We start from the raw sequence: 27,721 nt of genomic DNA, 5'->3' as shown, positions 1-27,721 counted from the left end.
CATTTTATCAAGTGACAATGGGGAAGTCTTTGGGGGACGTTATAGTATCATAAGAGTTAAGCAGAATGTGGAAAAGGATAATGAATAATTTAAAGTAAAAGTAATTAACTGGGATAAACCATCTTTGAAGAGATAAAAATGGACCTGGGTTGGATAAATTGGAATCAATGTTTAGTGTAGGGATTGCTTGGGCACTGCCAAAATATATTCCCTTGAAAGGGAGTGTTTGTACAAACAAATCCCAATACAAGGTATATAAGCAACGTTAGAGCTGATGGAATAAAAGGAACAGTAGCAACATGGATTTATAAAAAATTACAGTGTGAAGCTGGAGGAACACAGCAGGTCAGGCAGCATCAGAGGAGCAGCAGAGTCGACGTTTCAGGTTCGGATCCTTCATCAGGATCCAAAATGTTGACTCTCCTGCTCCTCTGATGCTGCCTGACCTGCTGTGTTCCTCCACTTCCACACAGTATTGACTCTGATTCCAGCATCTGCAGTTCTTGCTATTTCTGAATAAAAAATTGGCTGATTAATAGGAGACAGAGAATATCAATGGGTGTTTCTTGAACTGAGGTAAGGCATGCGGTAGAGATCCCCTGAGGTCAGGTCAATTTCCTGGTACATATTAATGATCAAGATTAAAAAAAACCAAAAGAACTGTGGATGTTGTAAATCAGGAACAAAAACAAAGTTGTTGGAAAAGCTCAACAGGTCTGGCAGCATCTGTGAAGGAAGGAACAGTTAACATTTCAGGAAGGGTCACTGGACCTGAAATGTTAACTCTGCTTTCGCATTCACAGATGCTGCCAGACCTGCTGAGCTTTTCCAGAAACTTTGTTTGTGTTAATGATCTAGACCTTGGCGTACAGGACACTTTCATAAATTGCAGCTAATTCAAACCTGGCAGCATTGCAGAGGACAGTATATAAATCTAAAAGACACTAAAAGGTTACTGGAGTAGATGGATAGTTTGTAGATGAAGCTCAATATGGTGAAATGTGAGATAATGCATCTTGGTAGGAAGAACATGGAGAGACAGTATGAAATAAAGAGAGATCTGTGTGTATCTATGCGTACATCATTAAGGCTGGCAGCATAGTTGGAGACAGCAGTTCATAAAGCATACAGTACCTTAGGTTTATTAATTCGAACACAAAAATAGGGGGTTCTGTTGAACTTATATAAGGCAGTAATTCAGCCTCGTCTAGAACATCGCATTCAGTCCCTGGTACCATACTTTTAAGAAGGTTGTAAATGCATTGAAAAGAATGTAGAAGAGGTTTACATTCGTAGTTCCAAGAAGAAAATGTTTGCACTTGAAAAGGATAAGAGGGCAAAGTTTTCAAGTAATTGCAAAGAGATGCAAAAATGACATGAGGGGAACATTTCCATGCAATGAGTGATTATGGTCTGAAATGCACTGCCTGAGACTTTGGTGGAGTACATTCAAACAATGCAAATTGGCTTGTTGCTCAGGTAGCTAAACTGCTTCCAGCCCAATACTGGCAAAGTTTCTGTGACAGACATACATCAAGGAACTACCTCAGTGTGGCTGACTCCTGTATTTTTGCAGCATCCCACATAGACCTATCTCAGGGCTGTGAAGGTTCAGTCCTGTAACATTAAAATGGTGTTTTAAATGTCATCAAACTAAACTCTGCAACATAGAATTATAATTGAGAAATCTTTATGGTCACAATTTCAGGAAAAGGTCTTTTGTCCAAAATAAACAGTTGATATTTGAATGGTAACTTAGTGAATCTCGATTAATGCAGTTGTAAATAGATTCAACCATTTAAAAGAAAAATCAATGTTCGAGCTCTGCTACACACATGACTAGACCAATTTTAAAAACTAAATTCCACACAAGTTTTTAAATGTGTGTTTTAGTTTTATTATGTTGGAGAAAACCAGTTTAACTTAAAAAACAGTCTGGTCAGAAATACAGAGATGAAATGGTAATTGATTTAATGTCAGATATGACCACTTTTAAAGAAGCAGGCCAAGTTCAAAGACTTTTAAACAAATGCTAGTGATCACTGAAACTTTATTTGTGCTCAATGTACTTTACACTTGAAATTCTGAATTTTGTTATATGGTTAGACTGAGTTTAAGTGAAGTGTGACCTAGTAGAAGCTCCAAGCCCACCTACAGCATGAAAGCCCTATTGATCGTCTCTACAGGCTGAGGTGGGACAATGACACCACCTTCTGGCAATTTATAATAATTAATAGTCTTTTGTAGTTACAAGTATTATATATAGTTATAATAGCAAAGGATAATGTTTAGAATCTTTGCTATATTCCCAGGGTCCCTCTGCATTCGGACAGAATTGCATTTTTTGAACTAAAACATCATAGGGACATAGAAAATCAGAGAATGACTTTGGCTTCCTGAGCCTGTTCACCAGTCAAGAAAATTATTAATGATCTTCAGTCTCAATGCATTTTTTACACTATTTCCATATCTATGGACATATTTAATATCTGGAAACCAATTGACATCATTTGCAATATACTCAATGACTGAGTCCTATGGAATGGAGAATGTCAAAGGTTTGCCACCCTCTGAGTGAAGAAACTCTCCATCTCAGTCCTAAATGGCTTACATCCTTACTGAAGCATTGATGTCTCATATTGTTTTTGGCTGAGGTTTACAGATGTGAATTGCTCTCTAAACAACTTTCGGGATTATAGCACACTGATGACAACCCTTCTCCTTCTCTGTAATCTGGCAATTTGTTCTGCTTACTGTGTCATCTGTTCATTCTCCAAGTGATTTATTCTGGTGAAAAAAACACAATAGGAGAGATGTCCCAACCAGGGCTAACAAAGGAAATTAAGGGTAGTATTAGAGACAAAGAGAAATCATATAATATTGTTAGAAAAAGTCGCAAACCTGAGGATTTGGAGTTAATCAAATTTAGCAAGTAGGACTAAGATTGATTAACAAGGGAACACTAGAAAATAATGTAAACTTGCAACGAACACTAAAGCAGACTATAAAAGCTTCTGTAAGTATGTAAAAATAAAAAAAAGCTAAGTGAGGATAAATATCTTTCCTTACAGTCTGAAATGGGAGAATTGATAATGGAGAATAAAAAAATGGCAGGAAACTGAGATATGGTAGGTTTTGGTAGTGGTCATCTTTACAATCAAATACACTAATAACATCCTAGAATTGCAAAGGAAACAAGAGTATAGTGAGAAGGATGAATAGAAGGAAACCAATATTAGTGCTGGAGAAATTAATAGACTGAAAGGTTGCAGCAGCAGCGTGAGCGGGAGCCTGTCGGGAAGCCGGTGAGTCACGGTTTTTGAATCTTTAAAAAGCTTACCTTGTGAATAGGCAGAGGGACGCTGAGCAGGAGCCGACACGGGACTGGTGAGTAAGTGAGGTAATATATTTGTGTGGTTGCGTTACCCTGAAACACTACCCGGGTAGTGTCTCCCACCCATCCTCCTCCTCGAACCAAAAAAAAAGGTTCTGTGTGCCTGATTGGCAAGGTAACAAGTTTATTTTTTATTCTTTATTTTTTAAGCCTTGGGAATTTAGAATAATGGGAACAGAGGTCAGGGCAGTTGAATGTTCCTCCTGCAGAATGTGGGAGGTAAGGGTCACCACTAGTGTCCCTGCTGACTACATCTGCGGGAAGTGCACCCAACTCCAGCTCCTTGAAAACCACATCAGGGAACTGGAGCTGGAGCTGGATGAACTTCGGATCATTCGGGAGGCAGAGGGGGTTATTGAGAGGAGTTACAGGGAGGTAGTCACTCCTCAGGTACAAGAAAAAGGCAGATGGGTTACGGTCAGGGAACGGAAAGGGAACCGGCAGGCAGTGCAGGGATCCCCTGTGGCCATTCCCCTCAACAATAAGTATACCGTTTTGGATACTGTTGGGGGGGTCGACTTACCAGGGGCAAGCAGCGGGGCACAGCTCTCTGGCACAGAGTCTGTCCCTGCTGCTCAGAAGGGAAGGGGAAAGAGGAGCAGAGCATTAGTCATTGGGGACTCCATGGTTAGGGGGACAGATAGGAGGTTCTGTGGGGACGAGAGAGACTCACGGTTGGTGTGTTGCCTCCCAGGTGCCAGGGTGCGTGATGTCTCTGATCGTGTTTTTGGGATCCTCAAGGGGGAGGGGGAGCAGCCCCAAGTCGTGGTCCACATTGACACCAACGACATGGGTAGGAAGAGAGATGGGGATTTAAGGCAGAAATTCAGGAAGCTAGGATGGAAGCTTAGAGCTAGGACGAACAGAGTTGTTGTCTCTGGTTTGTTGCCCGTGCCACGTGCTAGTGAGGCGAGGAATAGGGAGAGAGAGGAGTTGAACACGTGGCTACAGGGATGGTGCAGGAGGGACAGTTTTGGATTCTTGGATAATTGGGGCTCTTTCTGGGGTAGGTGGGACCTCTACAAGCAAGATGGTCTTCACCTGAACCAGAGGGGTACCGATATCCTGGGGGAAAATTTGCTAAGGCTGTTCGGGTGGGTTTAAACTAATTCAGCAGGGGGGTGGGAACCAAAATTGTACTTTGACTATAGAAAAGGTTGAGAGTAGGGTGGTCTGAAATAAAGTTTCAGGGAAGCAAGATGGCACCGGCAAGCAAGAAGTTGGATTGAAGTGTGTCTACTTCAATGCCAGGAGCGTCCGGAATAAGGTGGGTGAACTTGCAGCATGGGTTTGTACCGGGGACTTCGATGTTGTGGCCATTTCGGAGACATGGATAGAGCAGGGACAGGAATGGTTGTTGCAGGTTCCGGGATTTAGATGTTTCAGTAAGAACAGAGAAGATGGTAAAAGGGGCGGAGGTGTGGCATTGTTGGTCAAGACAGTATTACAGTTGCAGAAAGGATGTTTGGGGACTCGTCAACTGAGGTAGTATGGGCTGAGGTTAGAAACAGGAAAGGAGAGGTCACCCTGTTGAGAGTTTTCTATAGGCCTCCGAATAGTTCCAGAGATGTAGAGGAAAGGATAGCAAAGATGATTCTCAATAGAAGTGAGAGAGACAGGGTAGTTGTCATGGGGGACTTCAACTTTCCAGATATTGACTGAGAACACAATAGTGAGAAGGCAACCAGAAGTAGAAGCTTTTGATGTTTCATTTCCCTCTAATATGGAGATCAGACAGAATGGCTTTGACATTGGTCTTCCCAAATTCACGGAAAACAGTGCAGATTTTCTGGTCTCTCTAGATTAATGCCACATCACATTAGCGATTAGAAGAAAGTGAAATTCACTGTCAAATAACATCAACACACTTGTAAAACAATAGCAAACATTGCATATGTACAGTTATGGAAAATTAACATGTTGGCTGTATAAACATTGATATTTTCTTTGATGATGCAACACTTTTAATACATTGTTTGTTTCCAAAGCTGGAGGTGCCTGAACAACTGTGTTCAAATGCTGTTTCTTTACTGGTGCAGATCAGACTACTCGCCAATATGAGTCAATTTGAGCTGTTTTTGGTAAATGATTTAGTGTCACATAAACTGTAAAGTACCTATGGACACAAATCTTTGACTAAATTGCCTGTACTTATTCATTTATTGCAGCTCTTTTCTTCTGTAGAGCCTTCATGAGATCTGACATAAGGTCTGGCTTGTCTGATGAAACACCTCCTCCAGGTCTGTTGCTGGAGGTCATTGTCGTATTCTCACTCCTCTTTGGCACTTCTGGCTTTTTCACAGCATTAATGGTTGGATTAGAAGCAAGTGGTGGAGGAGGAGGTGGCGGTGGTGGTGGTCCTCCAGGATTGTTGTTGAAGCATGGAGGAGGAGGCGGCAGAAAATCAGGTGGTGGTTCTGGAAAGTTCTCTGGATCTGGAGGAGGAGGAGGTAACTCTCCAATGTGTGCATTTGACTTTAGTTTGTTATTTGCACCTGAATTTTTACGTTTGATTGCAGTAGGAGGTGGTGCTGCCGATGTAGTAGAGGGGTAGTGACGGGTAGGTACTGCAGGAGGACCTGACTTTCGTATGGCTGGCTCTTGAGGAGGCTGAAAAAGTGGAGGGGGAGGTTCAAAGGATGGAGGGGGAGGTGGTAGCTCCTCTTCTTCAGCCTGCGAAGACTCCTGATATCCAAGTTGAGGAGGTGGCGGTGGCAGGTTGATATCAATATTATAAGTTGTCTTCTCCTTTAAATTAAAAATAAGCATTAATACATGGGTCAGACATTAAAGAAAAACTCATGTAGCAAACACTGAATCTCCCTTGTTTTTGTTGGTTGATGGTCCAGTTACTGCTCAGATTTTTATGGTTTCATCAGACTAGTATCTCAAACAGTGCAGTGTATCTTAAGACCAGGCTTGTAAACTGATTTAATGTGGAAATTACAGCATTTAAAAAAGGGTGCTGGCTCACATCTGATGGCATCGTACATTGCAAGTGGCAGACAAATGTATAAAGCTGTTACAAAAAGAATGAGATACTTCTCTTAATAAATAGACGCTACAAGTGCAAAAGCAAAAAGAAAATCTTTTAGTTTCCAATTTTACCGACAAGACCTTATCTAAAGTATTGTATCCAATTCTGGGTACCACACTGTAAGCATAGTGTCTTGGTCTTGGTGAGAGAAGGTTTACTACAATGATTCCAGGGGTACTAGGGTGAGGGGCTTTGCTCAGTGGAAAGACTGGAGAAATATGGACATGGAGAAGTTTCTTCACGGCACAGAGAAGGTCAAAGGAAGTTTCTGAGTACTGTTCTAAATCATGAAGCATTTTGAAAAAATGGAGAAGGAGATTTTATATCAGAGATAATGGGAACTGCAGATGCTGGAGAATCCAAGATAACAAAGTGTGAAGCTGGATGAACACAGCAGGCCAAGCAGCATCTCAGGTGATCCTGAGATGCTGCTTGGCCTGCTGTGTTCATCCAGCTTCACACTTTGTTATCTAAGGAGATTTTGTAGGCTAGTATACCATGTTGCACATTAATGTCCTCTGAACAAATATTTTAAAAGTTGGTCAGTAACTGGAGTTCACAGATTTCAGTCATTAACAGAAATACCAGAGGGAGCTGAGAAGAGATTATTTGTGCAGAGATATTTTGATCTGGAATGGATCACCTGGAAGCATATTCATTAATTCAAAAGACAATTGGATATGCACTTGCAAAAGAAACAATGCAGGACTATAGGGAAAGAACTGGGCGATGGAATTAATTGGATAGTTCTTTCAAAGAGGCCAAAATTGGCATGATGAGCTGAGTGTCCTCCGTCCATGTGCCACATTATTCTGGGATTCTGAGAGCTGCTTGCACACCCAACTTTGCCTCCTTATCACGCTACACCAAAATAACCAAATGTGGTGATAAATAAAAACAGAAAATGCTGGAGAACTCAGCAACTCTACCAGCATCTGTGGAGAGAGAAACAGAGGTAATGTTTTGAGTGTGAAGTGAATTTTCTTTGGATTCTATTTTGAATTATCGGTCTCAAGAAGTTAACCCTGTTTCTGTCTCCACAAATGCTGCCAGACTGGTAGAGTTTCTCCAGAATTTTCTGTTTCTGTGTCAGATTGCCAGCATCCACAATACTTTGCTTTTATACAAGTGCATGATCACATGTGCTATGAAATGGAGACATAATAGTGATTTTTGTCTGGAATTACTTGCAGAAGATTCTGTTGCTGTGGGTTATATTGAAGTGACATGAATTCATGTCCAGCCTAAACATGCAGTGCTTTGAAAACACTCACCTTGAGAAACTTCCTTATCACATCTACAGTTCATTTGACTCAATTTAGGTTTAACTAAAAAAAAGTTTAATGAAGGAAAAAATAATCTGAATGGCAGTCTTTTTCATGTAAGCGGCTAATATTTGGAAAAAATTAGCAAATGCTAATCTATTTAAGAAATTTCCTTGAATAGACCAGATCCCAGCTCCTGAAGTGTATCATTAATGCAGCTGAGGCCCATATTGTGGGAAAAGCTTCATTGGAAATTAGTGAAATTCAGTGGAGGAAATAATTTTTATAAAAGCACTATTTTGGAGAAACTTATGCTTCATTTATGCATCTTCATTCACAGGATGAGGGCATCATTGGCTAGTCCAGCATTTTTTGCCCACCCTTAATTGCTCAGAGGACAGTTGAGAGTCAACCAAATTGCTGGTTAGTCTGGAATCACACGTAGGCCAGGCCATTGTAAGGTCCTTCTGTTAGTGAACCAGATAGGTTTTTAATTCAATTATGAATACATGGACATCATTAGACTCTTAATTCCACGTGTTTATGGAATTCAAATTCCAGCATCTGCTGTGATGGGATTTGAATCCGGCCTCCAGAACTTTACCTGGATCAGCAGTCTGGTGACAATACCATTAGGCCATTGCTTCCCCATATTATTTTATGGCTGGGCCTACCAAGCGATTGACTATGTTGTCCAAGTAGAACCTTACACAATTTACCCATGTCATATGGATAGACTCAGAAGGCACATTCAAATTTCAGGCCCATTATATATGTAAAATGTTATGTTTTAAGTGGGAAATGATACAACTTGGTGATGTAATTGATTTCAACTTGTGCTTTCCACTAAAGCAATTATGCAAGATTAAGTACAGATATTAATGCAATGAGCAATTTGCTGGTATTATTGGGAGCAGCTAGGTGAAGAATACCTGTTCATATTTTGTGTAGTGGCTGTTGCAGTGAGCATGGTTTATTGAAAGCTCCATGTGCTCATCCCATTTATGGGGCTCAACAAACATAAAGTAGTAAGGAGTAAAGTTAGCTTCTGAGAAATCTTTTATATTGTATCACATTGTAGCTGATTCAGCCAGCTAAACACATACACAAGACACGACAGTCAAACATTTGGGGAAAATTCATGCATTTACTAGTTGCTAAAGATTTCACAGAAATAAATTCCCCAAATTACTTTTCAGCTTTCACTTTGCTCACCTGTGCACTCTTCCAGGATTCAGGAAATGCTGGACTGACTGGGTTCAATGCTTTCTGTGGTTGGCCTGGATGTCCATTTGGTTGAGGAATAGCTTAATGACAAAACAGAGAAAAAAATTAATAATTCTACTCAGACAGAACAATATTAAACAAGGAAGATTTATTTGGTGCAATTAAGAAGTATACCTTAAATAAGTCACAACATATTTTTTATAAAAACACACTGAAATTAAAGGACAACATGTCTTATTTATTTCAGTTTCAGAATGAGGTTAAAACGGAGAGGATGCAAGTCTAACAACCTACTGTCCCTATGAGCTGGGAATGAAGAAATGTTTGACATGGTGAAGTTGAGGAAAGGGCCAGAGAGAGATAAAATTCAAAGGAAAATAACACCTTTCTGTGTTTCTCTCGAATTAATTTTGCTGAAAAGCAGAATTAATAGCAAGGCTAATCTATCAGTTTTCATTCTGTCCAGATCATCTTTAGTGACCAATGTGATTATGGTAACATCTGGTCACTGTACCTTCAACTGGCTGAGATATAAAATGAGGCAGGAGGAAACTCCTCAAATCAAATATATTTGGTGGTGCCATTTGGGAAAAAAAATGCCTTAATTAACAATTTTTGATGATAATCAGTTTATAATTTACAAATCATTGGCTGTAAAATTATAATAAGTGTTTACATTATTATATGACGCAGTATCAGACTTACGCATACCACAATATGTGTTTACAAACATTGACACAACAGTACATAAGCTCTGACTTTTCATGTTAGCAAATAAGGCAATTTGGATTTTCATACTATAAGCATGCAGCAAGTTCTAGATTTATGTACTTGTATTTTATGAGCATAGAAACATACAAATTAGGAGCAGAAATAGGCCATTGAGCCTTTGAGTCTGCTCCGTCATTCAATAAGATCATGGCTGATCTGTTTGTGTTCTGGAAAGGAAATATCCTTTCCAAAACCCCTAGTTAAAACCATTCAGAATTAGACTTCTTCAATCAAGTCACCCTTCAGTCTTCTAAACTCCATTGGGAACAAGCCAATGTTATCTAACCTTTTCTCATAAGACAACCCGTTCAGTTACGGTACAAAATAACTCCTTTGAACTCTCTCCAACACATGTACATTTTTTTAAAATAAGGAAACCAAAACTGTGCACAGTTTTGGAGATGCGATCTTACCAATGCCCTCTATAGCTGAAGGCTAGTATTCAATTCCTTTCTCAAAATACAATGGTATTCCATTAGCCACCTTAATTACTTGCTTGCAGTAAAACAAATACATGTCTCTGCACCTCAGAGTTCTGCAACTGGTCTCTGTTCAAGTAATTCTTCCCATCTTTATACTTCCTGCCAAAATGACCAACATCACATTTCCCACATTACATTCCAGTCGCCAGATTTTTGCTCACTCACATATCAGTCTACAACCTCCTTACAAACTCTTGACAGCATATTTTCCTACCTGTCTGTGGGTCAACTGCAAATTTAGCTCCCATGCCTCAGCTTAGCCATTGGGGTAAACTATAAGATGTTGGTATCTCAGCACAGAGCCACGCAGAACCCATTCACCACATCCCACTTATCAGAAAAAGACCCCATTTATGCATACTGTCTTGCTGATAGCCAGACAATCTTCTAGAAAGCTAGTATGTTAATTCCCTATATCATGTGCTTCGGCTTTGTGTAATAACCTTTGATGTCAAATGCTTTCTGTAAATCCCATATAGAACATATCAACAAATGCTATTCTATAGCACTGAATCTAGCTGCAAATTACCAGTAGTCAATATCATAAGTGCACAAAACACATATTTTGTGTAATTGATTCTAATTTCAGAAAAACAAATTCCACACTTCTGGAATTTGTGATGTGAGTAAATGTTAAAGAAATTTTACTTGACTCATTTTGAAGAGGAAAATTCATCAAAATTTTCAAGTAGAATTGTTTGTGATGATAGCTCAAAGCCACAAAGTGTCCATAGGCATTTTAAAAAAAAATCCAAACTGTGTTATTTTAAATGAAGGACCATGACAGAAACACAGCAAATTCAAATTTAGTGATTGTCCAGCAAAGTCCTGTTCAAACACACATTTAAATTGTCATGAATATTTCAAATACGGACTGATACTGGATATCACCTCCTGTCAGCAGAAAGCCACTTCTTGCCGACGTGTCTGTTTTACTCTCCAGGAATATACAGAAAAATGAACTAAGAAGCCCATTTCAACTGTACTGGCAGAAACTAATGGAACTGACGCTATTGTATGTACCAGCCTGCATTTGAGCATTAGTGTGCTATAAAGGTCACACTTGAAGAACTTTCCCCAGTTTCCCCTGTATTGCAGATAAAGATTCTTTTCACTCTGAGTGCTGTAAACTAATTAACAACAAATGAACTTCATTCAGCTTACAAAGCCAAGAATATTGAAAAATCAACTGTTCAAATACCAATGTCTACATTACCAGTAACCTATATTGCAATGGCTGTAATGGTTAACCCATTCTCTCTCGGAATAATTCAGAGACTGATCCGCATAACTTTTCTTTTTGGAATCACTCCATCTTTAATCCATGTGTGTGCTGTCTTGTATTGTGTTACTAATTCTCCTCAAGTATAGAAAGAATGGCTAAATTGGCTCATTAGGTGCTAGGAGAAAAATAGCTAAAAGGAAAGGGATCCTTTTTAAATTAGTATTATTGTAACCAACCAGAAGGGTGGGCGAATAAAAAAGGGGAGCTAGTTTATCCCTCCCTCATACCAGTTTATGGTATCCTGTTTGAGACTGGAATGAATTGGGATCTTTACCCAGATCTTGACATAACAAATTGACAATATAGATTCAAATAAAAGTTGCTCACTATGGCAAATGGTTCAAATACCAGGGACACAAATGAGAAAATAAATGATTAGAAAAGTAAATTGGAACTTTTTCATCCAAAGGAAAGTAATGATGAAACTTGTTACTAGGAAAAGATAATTGAACCAAACATTAAATATCAGTAAGATACATGAGTTGAATGTTTATTTGGCTCTGTTGGTACCACTTTTGCTTCAGTATCCAAAGATTGTGGATTCAAGCCTTACTTCAGGATTTAGTCAGCTACTCTAAGCCAACATGGAGACGTTTTCCTAGGGTGGAGGTAGCTATTACAAGGGGGCATAGGTTTACGGTGAGAGAAGGTAGATATAGGGGAGACGTCAGAGGTCCGTTCTTGACTCAGGGAGTGGTAGGGGCGTGGAATGCATTTCCGGAGAGGGTAGCGGAGTCAGCTTCATTGGGGTATTTAAGTGGCTACTAGATAGGCATACGGATGATAGTATAAGATAGGGGTGGAGGTTAGATAGACCTTAGATTTCAGGTAAAAGTTTGGCACAACATCTTGGGCCGAAGGGCCTGTACAGCGCAGTACTGTTCTGTATTCTATGTTCTAACACGTTAGTACACTTGTAGGCTGTTTTAGATGAAGCTGTTGTTGCTTATTTACTTGAATTGTAAAAATCATTAGGCTATTTAGGGATAGTCAACATGGCTTTGTTGGGGGGGAGAGGGTCATGCCTGACAATTTTTTTTTGAATTTTTTGGAAATATGATCAAGCGTGTGGATCAGGGAAATTCAGTTGATATGATTTATATGGAATTTAGCAAAGCTTTTGACAAGGCCCCACGTGGGAGATTGATTGAAAAGGTGATAGCACTTAGAATTGAGGTTAACTTGGTGAGATGGATCAGAAATTGCTTTAGCAATAGGACAGAAAGGGTAGTGGTGTAAGGCTGTTCAGGTGACTGGAGGCTGGTGTCTAGTGGTGTACCACAATGATCAGTACTGAGACCCTTATCGTCTGTTAAATGCATAAATGGTGTGGATGAAAATGGGAATGTTAAGCAAACTTGCAGACAACACCAAGGTTGGTAGAGTGGTTAAAAGTGAAGAAGATAGGTTAGTCTGATGGGCAGACCAGTGACACATGGTATTTATTTTGATAATTGTGAGGTGATGCACTTTGGAAGTAGACACAAGATGAGAGAGTATTTAATGAATGACAGGACACTGGTGGGTGGCTCAGAGCAACAGAGAGACGTTGGGGTAATTATTCACAGATCCCTGAAGTCAACAGAGCATGTGAATAGGATAGTTAAGAAGGCATAAGGGATATTTGCTTTCAACAGTCATGACATCGAGTATAAGAGCAAGGAGATAATGTTGGAGTTGTACAGAGAGTCAGTTAGGCCACAAATGGAGTACTGTGTGCAGTTCTAGTCACCTTGCTGCAGGAAGGATATGAAAGCACAAGAAGGGAGTACAGAGGAGGTTCACCCGAGTGCTGCCTCACAGCACCAGGGACTCAGGTGCGATTCCACCCTCAGGTGATTGTCTGTATGGCGTTTGCATGTTCTCCCTGCGTCTGCGTGGGTTTCCTCTGGGTACTCTGGTTTCCTCTCGCAGTCCAAAGATGTGCAGGCTAGGTGGATTGGCTATGCTAAATTGCCCATTCTGCACTGCATGAATCTATGAATCTATTACATTTCATCCTCAGTCAATACCAAAAAAATCACATTAACTACAGTCATGTTATTTGTGGGACAATGTTGACTTTGCTTGTTAGCTACAGTGACTCTGCTTCAAAGAAACATATTGGCCATGAAACACCTGATGATACCCTGAGAATATTGATAAGGTGCTAAACAAATACAAGTTCTTACTATTCCAAACAGAAAAGATGGAGAGATACCATAGTTGATGATCTATGTATGAAAACAAGACCAATGAGGTTTTTTTTCTGTGGATAAAAATGAGATATATCACAAACATTTGAGGTCAACAGCAATGCACTAATATCAGAAAAAAAGCCTGGAAACGAAACAAAAACATATATGTACCTGGAATGGTGCTTGTGGTATTGGCAGGTTCTACATTTGAAAAATTTGTCCATCGTGAGGCCAGACCAGCCCTTTGTACAGCCACTTTGTAGTTGTCATACAATGTTTTACTGTACTAAAAACAGAAAAGAGAACTTCTGTTATCCTTCATGATTGAGAGTTCTTTTTACTGTAACTGGTTTTTATTTCAAAAATACACTTTATTCATAAAAAGTCTCTTTGTATATATACATTGTCGCAGCAGCAGTTAAACTCTGTACAGTTGCACATCAAGTAAATAAACAAAACATTGGGCTTTGACTCTATCCAAAAAACTAAGGACCTCTCTTACAAATACAGTACGAATATTTACATATATCTGAAGTGACATGAGTGTCTAATAACTGAACAGACCCCTATTTAACTTCAGCAGAAACACCTCAGACAGCAGCTGCCCCAAGTTTTAGTGCGTCCCTCAGCACGTAGCCCTGGACCTTGGAATGTGCAAATCTGAAACACTCAGTCGGGGTCAAATCCTTGTCCTGGGAGTTCAACAAGTTTCAGGCAGACCAAAGGGTGTCTTTCACAGTGTTGATGGTTCTCTGTTTGTCTCGGTGTGTGTCTCATCGAACAAACCCATGACTGAGACAGTGAGAGAAATTCTTCATCCAACTGATTGTCAGTCTTAGTAAGCCAATGACAATCATTGATATTAGTATTGGCAAACTCCTTATTGTACAGAGATAGTAGGAACTGCAGTTGCTGGAGAATCTGAGATAACAAGGTGTAGAGCTGGATGAACACAGTAGGCCAAGCAGCATCAGAGGAGCAGGAAGGCTGACGTTTCGGGCCGAGACCCTTCGTCAGAAATGGGTAAGGGGAAAGGGGTTCTGAAATAAATAGGGAGGGAAGGGAGGTGGATAGATGATGGATACAGGAGAAGATAGGTGGAGAGGAGGCTGACCAGTCAAAGGGGTGGGGATGGAGCCAGTAAAGGTGAGTGTTGGTGGGGAGGTAGAGAGGAGGTAGGTCAGTCCAGGGAGGATGGACAGGTCAAGGGGATGGGGTGAGGTTAGTAGGTAGGAGATGGGGATGGGGCCTGAGGGGGGAGGAGAGGATAGATGGGAGGAAGGACAGGTTAGGGAGGCAGGGATAAGCTGAGCTGGTTTTGGGATACGTTAGGGGGAGGGGAGATTTTGAAGCTTGCGAAGTCCATATTGATACCATTGGGCTGCAGGGTTTCCAAGCAGAATGTGAGTTGCTGTTCCTGCAACCTTCGGGTGGCATCATTATGGCACTGCAGGAGGCCCATGATGGGCATGTCGTCTGAGGAATGGGAGGGAGAGTTGAAATGGTTCACGACTGGGAGGTGTAGTTGTTTAGTATGAACCGAGTGTAGGTGTTCTGCAAAGCGGTCCCCAAGCCTCCACTTGGTTTCCCCGATGTAGAGGAGGCCACAACGAGAACAGTGGATGCATTATACCACATTAGCAGATGTGCAGGTGATCATCTGCTTGATGTGGAAAGTCTTCTTGGTGCCTGGGATGGGGGTGAGGTGGGAGGTGTAGGGGCAGGTGTAGCACTTCCTGCAGTTGCAGGGAAAAGTGCCGGGTGATTTGGGGCTGGAGGGGAGTGTGGAAGGAAGTGTGGACTTCACAAGCTTCAGAATCTCCCCTCCCCCTACTGCATCCCAAAACATGCCCAGCTCGTGCCCATCTCTCGAACTTTTCCTTCCTCCCACCCATCCCCTCCTCCTACCTAAAGCCCCACCCCCATCTCCGACCTACTAACCTCATCCCGCCCCCTTAACCTGTCTGTCCTCCTTGGACTGACCTATCCCTTCCCTAACTCCCCACCTACACTCACCTTGGCTCCATCCCCCCCTCTTTGACCAGTCTGTCTCCTCTTCACCTAGCTTCTCTGCTATCCATCTTCTATCCGCCTCCCCCTTTCCCCATTTCTGAAGAAGGGTCTAGGCCCAAAACACCAGCCTTCCTGCTCCTCTGATGCTGCTTGGCCTGCTGTGTTCATCCAGCTCTACACCTTGTTATCCCTTAATGTACAGATGAATTTCGTTAACGAGATAAATTCTAGTCAAACAAGTATCTTTCAGTTTATAATTTTTCTAATCTACAAGTAAGGTAGACAGAAATATTCTAGTTCTTCAAGTTATATTTGCTAATGTATTTGTATGGAGTACAAACTTGGGAGTGTAAGGTCTTTGGCGTCCTTTTTGGAAAAGGTGAGATTGGATTGCATATATGGAATTGCAGGATATGTTAGATTGTCCGCCTCTCCAAAGGAGCTGTCAAGGGAATGTAGTAGGGCTACCCTGACTTACACCCCATAATGATAAAAATACGCATATATGGGAATGTGGGCTGGGACTCCCAGCAACGGGTCCCAACTACCATTTTTGAGAACTTCCAAGTCAGCTGTCGTGATATAAGTCCAGGCTTAAAAATTTATTAATCTTAAGCTTTGCAGATCAAAATTTTAGGAGCACAATCATCTAACACCAAAGCCAAAAATAATTTATACTCTTGAAATAAAAGGGGGCTTTGCCTTGGATATTTAAAGAACTATTGTTCCCATATATATCTAGTTTTATTTTATAAACATATAAAGAGGTGCAGTGTCATATACTTTTCATGATATTTCTTCTAGTGTCATAATCCTAAGTGTTTTGAATGTCTGCAGAGATTAATATTTTTTCCAAAAATCTGTTGGAGCTTTAACTTAGAGAGAAAGTAAATAGCCACCTGCTCTTAAAATGCACTAATTGACTGGCTAACTGTTGTAAATTAAAATAAAGGCTGTGTTTTTGCAATTTAGATAGATTTTATTATTCGTATATTTAAGGGTTTGCTTTGACAGCGAAGGCTATTATAAATATTTAGCTGAGTTTCAAAATCAGCAGTAAGTGGGTGTAGACTGATGGATTGGCAGTTTTAAGAGTTTATTAAAAGATGATCTGTCTTTGTTGTATAATGAAATAGAAGGAATTTTACTACTGAATTACCACTGGAGGAGTTATAGTTTTTGAATGGCCTTGGGTTTCTTTTTCAGCTTGAAGTACATTTTGAACGTCAGTTCTATTTGATTGTAGAACAACTTTCTTTTAATGTCCACTTTAAATTCTTCCCATAGATAGCCCATGGTTGCCGAACTATGCCTAATGGACACTAAATAATTAGGGTTATGTGAGTTATAGGTGTGCGGGGCCTGGCAGGCTTGTGTAGGTATACATAGACATTAAATGGGGCATATGATTATGTGTAGTGTAAGTACATGGCACATGTTCATACTAGATATGGGAAGTTGAGGGACTGAGGTGGTGAGTGTTCAGGATTTGTGAATGTGAAAGACAAAGTCCAAATAAATAGAACATGTATTCTGTATTCCAAAGTTCCAACCTTGCCTTCCAGTCACCAAAGTTGCATTGAGTCCCTTCCAAACCTAGCCCCCACTTCATGTCCCCAGTACAATCTCATTCCTTCTCCACAGAACATATTTGTTCTCTGTTCAACTATTACCTTAAGTTGCAGGTTTTGCCACTAGGAATTCAATTTGTCAGTAATTTGCCAGTAATTGTTACCAGAACAGACTAACATTCAAGAACGTTAGTAACAAGAAAAATGTTCATTAATGCATTTGCTTTGAAATAACAAGTATAACAATAACAAAATATCAAGTATAACAATAACAAAATAACAGTTGCAAATTGCTTCACAAAGAGAACAAAAATAGACGACAATAACCTTTTTCAACAGAGAGAGAGAATTCACAATGGGCAAGATTTATAAAGGAGTTCTTGAGATTAAAACTAAGGTATTTGAACTTTCTGTTAAAGAAACTAAAATGATGGTGGTGATGAGGGTGTGGATGAAACACAAAATTCACATTGAAGGCAGCAGAGTTTCTCATTAGCTGCACATTGTATAGAATTAACGGGGGGCTGTTGATAAGTACATTGGACAAGCTGAATCCTGGGGTAACAAAAGGGTGGGTAAGACCTTTAACACTTTTGTTGGTTGTGGGGTAGGGCCACTGGGTCTTCTAATTTTAGGGATAGACATTGTGAAGATGGAAATCTCGTTGAAGGATAAAATGTGGGTTTGGGAGCTTAGTTCAGCAGATTTCAGCAGGCTTCCCTGATTGGATGCTTTTTCATTCTAAATGTTGGGCTGGAGAGTGAATTAAAATCTGACACAAATATTGACAGGATTTGGTAGTATGTGATTAACATGTGTTGTTTTTCCCTATGTTCAGTTAGGGTAACTTCTGAATTATCCAGGACTTGGTGTTAATTAAAATTCTGACAACATAGAAAAGATATTGGATTTAAGGGTCTGGGTTGATCAACTAAATGCTACAATCTGATATCCCGAGGCACTCAAATTTTACATGACATCTAAACTAAATATATAAAACAAGTCAGCTTTGACTGCACCCACATGACTCTTGGTAACTTGTCTGGGGAATGCTAATAGTAATGGTAGGTTCTCTGCTACTTTCAGAAGGACAGAATGAAGTGAAGAGGAATAGCTCAAAGAGAGAAGATTTACAACAAAAAAATAAGTAAAGCAGTTTAGATGATAAGCATTGTAGGTGCTAACCTTTTCTGACTAATGTTCCCATTACTCCATTTAAATGATAAGTAAATTGTTTCCGTTTCTCACTCACCTTTCCTATTCGTATCCCCATTATCCACTGTTGCAGAGCCCAGGGATCGTCGCAGCACAGATACTTGATATATTGTGACTCTTTCTGAATCTGAGGGTGCTAGAAAATTGAATTGATTACTAAAGTTGGTGCTAATCTGGGATCTTTTAAAAGTGGTTTGCATTCAACTTGTAGGATTTTACATGCAAGATTTAGATCAAGGTTTTTGAGAGAGGTGTTGGGACAATCTGATAGAAATGAAAGACAGTTACTTCTTATGAGGTTTCATTTGAACAAAGATTACCAAATTGATTACCAAATCAAGAAAATATATGTATCTTGCAGGCTAAAAAAAATTCAAATATCTAATTCCATTGAGAGGGACTGCAGCTGCATGAAGCTGGAGTTTCTGTTGGCTGGTCAGTTTTTTTCTTATTCATTCATGGGATGTGGGTATTGCTGGCCGGCACAGTCTTTCCCAACCTAATTGCCCAGAAAGCAGTCAAGAGTCAACAACATTGTTGCAGCTCTTGTGTCAGATGTTGGCCAGACTAGTTAAGGACAGCATAAAAACCGAAAGAACTGACCATGCTGTAAATCAGTAACAAAAACAGAAGTTGCTGTGAAAGCTCAGCAGGTCTGGCAGCATCTGTGAAGAGAAATCAGAGTTAAGGTTTTGGATCCAGGACGCCCTTCTTCCCAACTGTAACTTCACATTACAACTTTTGTTAAAGGATAGTGGTGAACCAGATGGGTTTTTATGCCAGTCAACAATGGCTTCATGGGTCATCATTAGACTCTTAATTCCAGATTTTTATATATTGAATTCAAATTTCACCATTTGCCTGGGTCCCCAGAATATTATCTTGGTCTCTGGATTACTAATGAAGCAATAACGCAACTAAGATAAAATAAAAACCAAAAAAACTGCAGATGCTGTAAATCAGGAACAAAACAGAAGTTGCTGGAAAAGCTCAGCAGGTCTGGCAGCATCTAACATCAGAGTTAATGTTTCAGGTCCAGTGACCCTTCCTCAGATGGTAGGGGTCAAACTTGCATATATACTTGCAAGTTGTGCAATACATATGAATTAAGAAACAATCATACTGTTATTCCTGCTCAAATATGTTTTTTAGTGTTACAGGACTTTGAAATTGCAACTTTATAAACTTACACATCGGAGTAGAATCTACCGGGGTAACACAACTATACTGTAGTTGGACATATATCTGTACCGGCTCCCTAAAGTCCCTGCAATTATGCCAGGCCAATTACAATTATACTTACTATTCTCATGCAGTAAACCCTTTTATTTAAGAACAGTGTCTTTATTGTAGCCATTTTGATGGTGTATCTTCTCCCACTCCACAGCAGATAGGCCCAAGACAAAGCAAAGATGAAGGAGAATTGGTGGCAGCAAACTACTTTAAAGGATCTTGCTCAGTACCACTTACTGGCAGAGATGGCACATACCAAAAGGTACCTGCATGACTAACTGAGAAAATACCACAGGCCTGGCAGTGTCCACAGTGCAACCTGCATCAAAGCCCTAAGAGATAGAGACTGCAAATTCGGGATTCCTCTGCTAATCGAGAATACCCAATATCTAGAAGTTGCACTTAGGTTCAGGGGGGTAATGACAATGAATGCTGAAAGATCTCTGTCAAAAACACCGCACCTGTGAAATCCACTCCATTGTTTAGCCAACAACTATGAGATGAATGGGGAATGGCTTGACATCACTGGTGTTATTTCATCTAGTGAATTCTGAATAATATATCTCAGGACTGTCATGATTTTGTTAAATTCAATATGGCTGCATTCAAGAATTTTGGTTCTTACACATCAATTTAGTAAGAGGCAAATAATATGTTGTTTTCAAAAAAATTGCATGGGTAGAATATTTTTAAAATATTGGAGAATGCCCCAACATTCTTGACTGGTAAGGCTGATGGATATTTAGAGTTTTGAGAATGCAAGTGTAGACTCTTAGAGTCATGCAGCATGGAAACAGACCCTTTAACCCAACTTGTCTTTTCTGACCAGTTTCTTAAGCTGAACTAGGTCATTTGCCTACATTTGGCTCATATCCCTCTCAACCTTTCCTATCCATATATCTTTTAAAAGTTCTAATTGTACTCGCCTCTACTACTTCCTCTGGAAGTTCATTCCTTATATTGTCACCACCCTATCTACCTGTGACGTCACTTTCAAGGAAATGTGTACCTGCACCCCAAGGTCTCTCCAATAGACAACACTCCTGAGGGACCTATCATTAATTGTGTACGTCCTGCCTGGTTTGTCTTACCAAAATGCAACACATCGCATTTATCTAAGTTAAACTGTATCTGCCATTCCTTGGCCCATTGCCCATTTGATCGATATCCTATCTACTCTTGGATAACCTTCTCACTGTCCACTATACTATCAATTTTAGTATCATCCATAAACTAATGAACCATACCTCCTATATTCTTGTCCATATCATTTATATAGATGTTGAATGGTGGACCCAGCAATGATCCTTGTGGCACACATTGGTCACAGGCCTCCAGCCTGAACAACAACCCTCCACCACAACCCTCTGTCTCTTACTGTCAAGGAAATTTAGTGTGTAATTGGCTAGCTGTCCCTGGATCCCATGTGATCTCACCTTACTAATCAGTCTAGGAATGTGGAACCTTGTCAAAGGCATTGTTGAAGTGCGTGTAGACAATGTCTATTGCTCTGCCTTCATTCTATCTTCTTGGTCACCTCTTCTCAAAACTCAGTCAATTTCCCATGCACAAAGCCATGATGACTATCCTTAACCATTATATTTTCAAACACATGAAGATCCTATCTCTCAGAATCTGCTCCAATAACTTACCCACCACTGATATCAGGCCCATCTGTCTGTAGTTCCCTGGATTTTCCTTGCAGCCTTTCTTAAATATTGGCACAACATTAGCCACCCTCCAGTCTTCTAGCACTTCACCTACAGCCATCGATGATGCAAATATCTCTGCTCGACGTCCTGCAATTTCATCCCTAGTTTCTCACAATGTCCTGAGATACACTTGATCAGGTCCGGGGATTTATCCAGTTTTATATGTTTTAATGCTTCCAACATCTCATCTTCTATAATGTGGATTCTTTTCAAGACATCACTAGTTACTTCCCCAAGTTCTCTATCTTCCATGTTTTTTTCCACAGTAAGTATTGATGCAAAATATTTCTTTAGAAGCCACTCCTGTGGCTCCACACATGGGTGGCCTCACTGATCTTTAAGGGGCCATATTCTCTCCCTAGTTACTCTTTTGCCTTCAATATACTTGAAGAATCTCTTTGGATTCTCCTTAACTTTATCTGCCAAAGATACCTCATGTCCCTTTTTTGTCATCCTGTTTTCCTTCTTGAGTGTATGCCTACATGTCCTTTCTCCTCATGGGATTCACTTGATCCCAGTTTTCTATACCTGACATATGCCTCCTTCTTTTTCTTGACCAGAGCCTCAATATCTCTAGTCACCCAGTGTTCCCTACACCTACCAACCTTGCCCATCACAGTAGCAGGAACATACTGTCCCTGAACTCTTGTTATCTCCCTTTTGGAAGCATTCCAATTACCAGACATCCTTTTACCTGCAAACAGCTTCTCCCATTCAATTTTTGAAAGACCCTGTCTAATACCATCAAAATTGGCCTTGCCCAGTTTAGAACTTTAACTTGTGGACCAGCCCATCCTTTTCCATAGTTATTTTAAAACTAATAGAATTATGTTCACTGGTCCCAAAGTGCTCCCCCACTAACACCCCAGTCACTTGCCCTGCCTTATTTCCCACAAGGAGGGTGAGTTTTGCCCTTTCTCCAGTAGGGTCATCTGCACATTGATTGAGAAAGTAACAAATACCTCCCCATCTATGCCCTTACCACTATGGCAGTCCCAGTCTATGATTGGAAAGTTAATATTCCCTACCATTTCAGCCCTATTGTTCTGACAGCTACCTGCAACCTCCCTATGTATTTGCTCCTTAATTTCCTGCTGACTACTGGGGAGTCTTTGTATTATTCCATCAATCCCATCATTTATCAGTTCTACCTGTATATCTTCACAGGATGAGCACCCAGAAATATTCTCTCTACATAGAGTAGTTTTTCCTAATCAAGAACACTACTCTCCCTCACCCGCCAGACTAGTTTAAACCTTTTTGTGTAACTCTAGCAAATCTCTCTGCCACAACATTGTTCCTCCGTCAGTGTAGGTGCAACCCCCCTCTTATACACGTCACTTCTACCCCAGAAGAGATCCCAATGATCTAACAGTCTGAATTACTGCCCCTTGCACCAGCTCCTCAGCCATGCATTCATCTGCCCTATCTTCATATTTTTACTCTAAATAGCACATGGCATTGGGAGTAATCCAGAGATTGCTACCATTGAGCATTTTGGTATAATTGCAAGTGGAATCAATATATTGCCAATTATTTCTGTTGTGTACACACGTACCGGTAAGGAACATGCTTCCAATTTTTGTGCCAATTGTCAGCATCAAGCGATTTCTCAGTCAGAGGAATCATGCATTACCACTGTGCTTTGGTTGTGAAATGATCTTATATCCCTTCTATCTTGAGTTAGCATCACACTTGATAGTACACTGTTTGCAATTGCACGTTTGATACTTCCCAATCTCTGTTAAACTGATAAAACAGCTCTTTGCAAAACAAAAAAAAGCAGCAAACGTTTTAAATATATTTACTGAGTTTACCTTCAGTACAAAGCAGTGATCAGTCGGTGCTTTGTATTTCGCTTTGTAATTCATTCCATAGTAAATATTGACATTCTCAAACTGGATGAAACAAACCAGATCACGAGATGTCTGTTGAAAAAGGCAAATTATTTAGAGCATGCTTTCAGATTTGATCAAAATTCTCAACAGAGGAATTCTTCACAAACTCATTAACACCTTCGAAGCCATTACTATGATTGGCTAGAGAAGAAGGGCAATGGGTGTATGGGAGTGTCACTATATTCAAGTACTCTTCCAGGCCATGGGCTATTCTGACTAGGTCAGAATTCACACCACACCTAGTCATACCCAACAGGTTTATTTGTAAACACAAGCCTTCGGAGCTTCAGTCCTTCTTCAGTCGTTAGTGAGAGAGGTAGTATCAGACACATCAGGTGCATCTTAGGCTTGTGTAGCACATCCTCATCAATGTTGTGAGCCTTTGATCTTTTACTTGTAAATTTTGTGCCTGATACTACCTCTCTCACCAACACCTGAAGAAGGACTGAAGCTCTGAAAGCTGGTGTTTTCAAATAAACCTGTTGGGTATAACCTGGTGAATTTTGACCTTGCCCACCTCCATCCAACACCAGCACCTCCACATCATGGCTATCTTGACTAGGCACTGTGTGCTGTCCATTTGTTGTCACTGGCTGAAAATCCTGGAACTCCCTACCAGTACTGTCAGTGTATCTACATCAAATGAACTGCACTCGTTCAAGAAGGCAATCACAATGAGAACAAATGCTGACCATGCTAATTATGTTCATATCCTGGTAGAGAAGAGAACATAGAACATAGAACATTACAGCACAGTACAGGCCCTTCGGCCCTCGATGTTGTGCCGACCTGTCATACTGATCTCAAGCCCATCTAACCTACACTATTCCATGTACGTCCATATGCTTATCCAATGACGACTTAAATGTACCTAAAGTTGGCGAATCTACTACCGTTGCAGGCAAAGTGTTCCATTCCCTTACTACTCTCTGAGTAAAGAAACCACCTCTGACATCTGTCCTATATCTTTCACCCCTCAATTTAAAGCTATGTCCCCTCGTGCTCGCCGTCACCATCCTAGGAAAAAGGCTCTCCCTATCCACCCTATCTAACCCTCTGATTATTTTATATGTTTCAATTAATTCACCTCTCAACCTTCTTCTCTCTAATGAAAACAGCCTCAAGTCCCTCAGCCTTTCTTCGTAATACCTTCAGAAGAAAAACAACACGTGACCAGAGGACCCTTTTTTGATTAATAGATGTGTTTAGGTTCTCTGCAGGATGTGCTATTGTCACTAGGGGGTAGTATAAACATCTTTAATGCTATTTTTGATTAGAAAACTGACTAAGCATGAGCACTTCAATGCTAGGGAAGTTCCTGCTGTCAGTATTTCACTGTTTATCATTTTGCCTGCAGGCACCTCTGTCGCCTAAACATGATTTCAGATTTTTTTTAAGCTCTGCTTAACTTAAATGTCATGAATTTTTTTTACAAAAAATGCATGTTTATATTTTCTAACCTTAGTTTTTCCTTTAGGAACATAATAAATTCCTGAAGCTCGCAGGAGAAAGTATCGACGTTTCCATGACTTCTTTCCATCTTCTTTTACACAGAGGGCTCCTTCAAGTTCTGGTACAATGACTGATGTTCCACAGAAACATTCCTGTGTGCGCAGATAAATTTAGTTTATGTGACAGGAAACTTTAAACTTCTAAAGTATGTTTTTCCAAAACTAATAAACATGAATTACAGACAGGTCAGATGCTCAACGTGGGATAAATTAATGGGCAAGAATTCTCTGCAAAGCTGAGCGTCACATTTATCAAAATGATACAATCAGGAAACTGAGATGCCTGAAACTGAAAAGTCTGAGTTAACTTTGTTGGATATGCTTCTTACGACATCTGAACAAGAAAAAATTCAAGTTGAAATTCCAGTTGTGCCAAATTCATCCGGATAAAATTAGCCTTAGAATCTTTGGACTTGTAAAGAGGATTGATAGCACCTTAAGCTATATAAAGTAAGTAAATATATAACCTCCTTCTGTTTCTAATGAAGAGAGATGTGCATGATTCTTTCTGGATTATGGTTAATTCCTCATTGATCACATTGAAGGACTATCTATTCAGTGTCATGGCAGTGTCACAGTATCATGATGTTAATTAAACAAAATTGTGCTCTGAATTAAAGGGCGCTTATTGAGTTTAAAAACCCCAACAGTTTAATCAGTTTCGTTATTGTGTGCAGCAAAGGATTTAAAACAGATTGCAGGCAGGGTACTTCAGCAAAGGAAAGTGTTCTTTCATGTACCACTTAGTTTGAAGCATGCTATTCAACTTCAGCATATTGTATATTCATTTCATCCTGTTCGCTTACGAAAAGAAAAGCTTTTGGCTGCCGTATGCTGTAAACTGGAATTTTACTTTGGTACTCATTAATCTCAGACATAAAATGAATAATAACCTTTATATTGCACCTTTCACGACCACAGAAAGTCCTATTGCCTGATTGCCAAAGAAGTAGTTTTGTTGTAGCACCAACTCCAGCAGAAAAGGCAATAGCATCTTTATAAAAACATGGGAGAAACTGATAAAAACCAAAAGAACTGTGGATGCTGTAAATCAGGAGTGAAAACAGAAGTTGCTGGAAAGTTTCAGCAGGTCAGGCAGCATCTGTGAAGAAAACATTAGAGTTAATGTTTCGGGTCCGGTGACCTCTCCTCAGAACTGATGGTGGCTGGGAAAACGTCGGTTGGAATGCAGAAAATAGGGAGGGAGATGGGATAGGGAGTAAACAATAGGATAGAGCCCAAAGAGAGAGAAGAGCAGTTGGATAGATAAAAGAGTTGATCAGTATTGGGCTGGGAGAGTGAATAGTTGTTAATGGGGACTATTAGTGACTAACAACAGGGGGTGCGTAATCGCAAGCTATGTGGTAACAAGGCCTGGTGTGTGGGGTAGGGGGCTGGGACATGGGAGAGTTTAGGCCCTAAAGTTATTTAACTTGATATGGAGTCTGGGGGGCTGTAGGGTCCCCAAGTGGAAAATGAGGTGTTGTTCTTCCAGCTTGTGTTGAGCTTCACTGGAACACTGTAGCAAACCAGAGACAGAGAAGTTGGCCAGGGAGCAAGGTGGTGTGTTAAAGTGGTAGGCGGTTAGCTAAGAGGCTTTCTTGCAAGCAGAACGTAGATGTTCTGCAAAGCGGTCACCTAGTCTATGCTTTGTTTCCCCAAGTAGAGGAGACCACATTGTGAGCAGCGAATGCAGTAGATCAGATTCTGGGAAGTGCAGGTGAAGTGTTGCTTCACGTGGAAAGCTTGTTTGGGCCCTTGGATAATGAGGAGGGAGAATTTAAATGGGCATGTGTTACACCTTCGCCAGTTGCGGGGAAGGTGCTGAGGGGGATGGAGGTGTAGGGAGCGAAAGAAGAGTGGACCAGGGTGTCCTGGAGGGAATGGTCCCTGTTGAAGGTGGTCAAGGGAGGAAAAAGGAACAGATAACACAGTGTATCAGAGATAATGGGAACTGCAGATGCTGGAGAATCCGAGATAACAAAGTGTGGAGCTGGATGAGCACAGGAGGCCAAGCAGCATCTTAGGAGCACAAAAGCTGACGTTTCGGGCCTAGACCCTTCATCAGAAGTTGGGGAGGGGAAGGGGTTCTGAAGTAAATAGGGAGAGAGGGGTAGGTGGATCGAAGATAGATAGAGGAGAAGATAGGTGGAGAGGAGACAGACAATTTAAAGGCGTGGGGATGGAGCCTGTAGAGGTGAGTATAGGTGGGGAGGTAGGGAGGAGATAGGTCAGTCCGGGGAGGACGGACAGATCAAGGGGGCGAGATGAGGTTAGTAAGTAGGAAATGGAGCTGCGGCTTGAGGTGGGAGGAGGGGATAGGTGAGAGGAAGAACAGGTTAGGGAGGCGGGGACGAGCTGGGCTGGTTTTGGGATGCAGTGGGGGGAGGGGAGACTTTGAGGCTTGTGAAATCCACATTGATACCATTGGGCTGCAGAGTTCCCAAGCAGAATATGAGTTGCTGTTCCTGCAACCTTTGGGTGGCATCGTTGTGGGAATGCAGGAGGCCCAGGATGGACATATCGTCTGAGGAATGCAAGGGGGAGTTGAAATGGTTCGCGACTGGGAGGTGCAGTTGTTTATTGTGGAGCTGGAGGAACACAGCAGGTCAGGCAGCATCAGAGGAACAGCAAAGGTGACGTTTTGGGTTGGGACACTTTTTCAGAAATGGGGAGGGGGAAGGGAGCTCAGAAATAAATAGAGAGGAGGAGTGAGGCTGTTGAAGGTAGGTGGGATAGTGGTAGGTGAGAGCAGGTCGGCACTGGTGGGGATTGGTCAGTGACGTGGGAAGAGTGGATAGGTGGGAGAGAAGATGGGCAGGTTGTGTCAGGTCAAGGCGGCGGGAATGAGAGGGAGGTTTGGTCGTGGGATGAGGCCAGGGGTGGGGTTATTTTGAAACTGGTAAAATCCACATTTAGGCCATTGGGGT

General features: G+C 40.8%; 1 protein-coding gene across 2 annotated transcripts in view; it reads right to left on the bottom strand.

Moving 5' to 3' along the window:
* Positions 1–1,888: 1,888 nt before the first annotated feature.
* apbb1ip (amyloid beta (A4) precursor protein-binding, family B, member 1 interacting protein) overlaps positions 1,889–27,721 on the bottom strand; it is a 146,451-nt gene continuing 120,618 nt past the window's right edge. For both annotated transcript variants that reach the window (XM_048561099.2, XM_048561107.2), the window contains exons 9-14: positions 24,741–24,884; positions 23,200–23,310; positions 18,475–18,573; positions 13,810–13,924; positions 8,912–9,003; positions 1,889–6,142 (exon numbers count right to left, since the gene is read on the bottom strand). In XM_048561099.2, the coding sequence (XP_048417056.1) occupies positions 5,546–6,142; positions 8,912–9,003; positions 13,810–13,924; positions 18,475–18,573; positions 23,200–23,310; positions 24,741–24,884 (1,158 nt within the window). In that variant the 3' untranslated portion in view covers positions 1,889–5,545. The remainder of the gene's footprint in view (positions 6,143–8,911; positions 9,004–13,809; positions 13,925–18,474; positions 18,574–23,199; positions 23,311–24,740; positions 24,885–27,721) is intronic.

Source organism: Stegostoma tigrinum, chromosome 2 (assembly GCF_030684315.1).
Source record: "Stegostoma tigrinum isolate sSteTig4 chromosome 2, sSteTig4.hap1, whole genome shotgun sequence".
In the NCBI taxonomy this organism is placed as follows: Eukaryota; Metazoa; Chordata; class Chondrichthyes; order Orectolobiformes; family Stegostomatidae; genus Stegostoma; species Stegostoma tigrinum.
Note: the sequence above shows the minus strand (reverse complement) of the source record. Positions and strands in the feature narration are given on the sequence as shown.